This window comes from Gymnodraco acuticeps, unplaced genomic scaffold (assembly GCF_902827175.1).
Source record: "Gymnodraco acuticeps unplaced genomic scaffold, fGymAcu1.1, whole genome shotgun sequence".
In the NCBI taxonomy this organism is placed as follows: domain Eukaryota; kingdom Metazoa; phylum Chordata; class Actinopteri; order Perciformes; family Bathydraconidae; genus Gymnodraco; species Gymnodraco acuticeps.
Window position 1 is genome coordinate 26,699 of NW_022992267.1, and position 2,829 is coordinate 29,527.

Sequence of the window (2,829 nt, forward strand, 5' to 3'; positions counted from 1 at the left end):
ATAATACTTGAAGGAAAGGTGTAAAATGTTCCCATAAATACCAATATCACAGTACAACACCCCTTGTTGTTAAATACCAACCATGTGTATATATATATATATATGCCGCTAAAACTGTGTAATATACCAGGCTGCTAAATCCTCCAAACTGTTACAGGATGTGTATTTTGTGAAATGTGTATTTGTTTTTAATTATAATTTATTGTTTTGAATCTTTAATACTTTTTTTATGCATACTTTAAGTAACATTAGGCTGTCTTTGGCTCTTTTCTGCTGTAACAATGTAAATGTATTCTGATCTAATTGATGTTTTTGTCAGTTTGTTTCCCTATATTGCGACACTTTGGCTAGAATCCAAAATGCAGAACCACTTTAGATTGTAGCCTCAAGGGACTGTTTAAGGTTACTTAAAAACACATCATTTCCCAAATTGGTGAAATGAACTCCATCTCTTAGAAATATGCCAGGGCAGTCAAACTTAATGCAAGGATGCCTTACACTCTCTCCACCCAAACCACTAACACATTTACCCATCTCTCTGTTCACCCACATTCTGGCCTTGTTCAGCTTTCCCGGATTGGCTTTCCTCCAGTGACATCTCTCATTGATAGAAGATAGAATTATCTTCATCTCTGAGAAGTTGTCACTGAGGGAAAGCAGGTCCTGCTTCATCGCTGTGACAAGCTCCACACCTTTGATGTTGCCAAGGTCGTTGCCGCCACCGTGGATGAGCAAGACATCCGGGACTGTTCTTCCTCTCAAGGACTGATAGAAAAAGGGAAGAAGGTTCCTCCACCTCAGACCACCCTTGCCAAACCACCACACACGGCAATTGAGACCCAGGTTGCTTCCCATGGTGTGTCTGGCTCTTTCTTCCCCACGTCTAATGTAGCTGCTCCCTATTATCCACACATTGGGACCTAGATAGAATAAAATATATTGAAAAAGGAAAAAAAAAGTGTTTACTGGTGATTATCTTTTAGAAAAAGGCGGTACATGTAGCCTGAGTTGTCATATCATTTTCATCATATTTTTAAGACTACACAAGTTTAATTTGTATATTATATTACATATAACTCTATACTTGTATACAGAATCATGATGAAACTTTATAAGGATTAAGATTATATATTACATTAAATAATGCATGACGATTTCATGCATTATTACGAAGCAGGATGTATCAAGTCACTGACTTTTTGTGATAAGGTCACAATCAACTGATTTCACTTATCAGATGTAAAAATAAGGTACAATATATTTGTTTTTGCCATATGAAAGTAAAGGGTATGCAATCAAAAAATTACTGAAACAAAATGAATACAAATTCTTATAAAAACTATACAGCACCTTGTCCAAGTATGGCGGGAGGCCCACTTTCCTTCAGGATTTCCTCTCTGGATGACGATCCAGCTATTTCTGCCATCTATAAATAAAGTACAAATGATTAGCTCTTCACGCCTCTTTAAAATAATATGTGTTCTTGAAGATTCTGTATGCATCGTCGTTTACAATGGTAGGGACATTGCATTGGAAATTAGTTGTGAAAAAGATATGTCATTTTTAGTTTTTTCATCTCACATTTATAGATTTTAAATACAAATATATATATATATAAAACGAATTATAAATGCAAAGTCTGGTTTCTAGAAAGTTAGCTAATGCATACAGAGTTAACATTGCAGAACTGCTGGCATGAATACATTTCTAGCATTTTGGTTAACTATGAAAAGTATGGAAAATTACTGTGCAAACACCCAACATTAGCTTAGCCACAGTAGCGGTTGCTGATGAGTGGTTTGGCTTATTTTACTCTTTTATATGAGAACATGTTACATTACATACAGACATTAAGGAGGCAGGTTAGAAAATACATATGTTTTCGTCTCTTACCTTTTGGAGCAAACTGTTGTCGGTTGTTAGCATAGACTGTCTGTATATATAAAGCGTTGTCTCTTTAGCCTCAGTGACGTGACAGTGAACACTGAACGTGACCGCGTGTGAAGGGGGAGGGGCGCGGGGGATTTAGGTCTGGGCTGCGCTAAATTCAGCCTCTCTTTCCAACATCTCCTGTGGCGGCAATCCACATTCTATACTATTCTATACTTCCTTCTATATATGTATGAGCTCTGTATGTGTTTTATTTTCCTTATGACTGTTGTAAGTAAACTTTTTTATTCTATACTTCCTTCTATATATGTATGAGCTCTGTATGTGTTTTCTTTTCCTTATGACTGTTGTAAGTTAACTTATTTATTCTATATATTCTTCTATATTTGTATTTGAATGTATGTCACAGTCCTCTGTTTATTTATTGTTAAGCAACGCAACACATGGTTTTCAACAGTGGAACGATTAATGTGAATGTCAACAGCAACATCCCAAGCTTCTTTCTAGCCAATATTCATTATGTTGTATTTGTACCTTCAACTGTAACTGAAAGTTCAATTTGGTGTATTTTGTTTGCAAGTCTGTGTTCAACATACTACTTGGAGTACGCTTAACGCGGCACAAGTCTATACTGAACATGGACACGCAAAATTCTAAACATGTATTTTTTCATATCTGATACCAAATCTTGCATCTCCACACTGGAGATGTATATTAGTTATTTAGAGTTTAGTGTTCAATGTATTCAATGTATTCAATGTGTTAAATGTATTCAATGTGTTAAATGTATTCAATGTGTTAAATGTATTCAATGTATTCAAAGTATTCAATGTATTCAATGTGTTAAATGTATTCAATGTGTTAAATGTATTCATTGTATTCAATGTATTAAAATAACTATCCAAACATTTTATATGTAAGTTATTTATATGTATGTAA

The 2,829-nt window shown here is 34.8% G+C and overlaps 1 protein-coding gene across 1 annotated transcript; it reads right to left on the minus strand.

Annotated features, from left to right (window-relative positions):
- Positions 1–372: 372 nt before the first annotated feature.
- LOC117540514 lies at positions 373–1,573 on the minus strand. Its single transcript, XM_034207246.1, has 2 exons — positions 1,351–1,573; positions 373–920 (listed from the first exon to the last, which is right to left on the minus strand). The coding sequence occupies exons 1-2, from the start codon at positions 1,424–1,426 to the stop codon at positions 373–375; spliced, it is 624 nt and encodes a 207-aa protein (XP_034063137.1). The 5' UTR covers positions 1,427–1,573.
- Between the last annotated feature and the right edge of the window lie 1,256 nt (positions 1,574–2,829).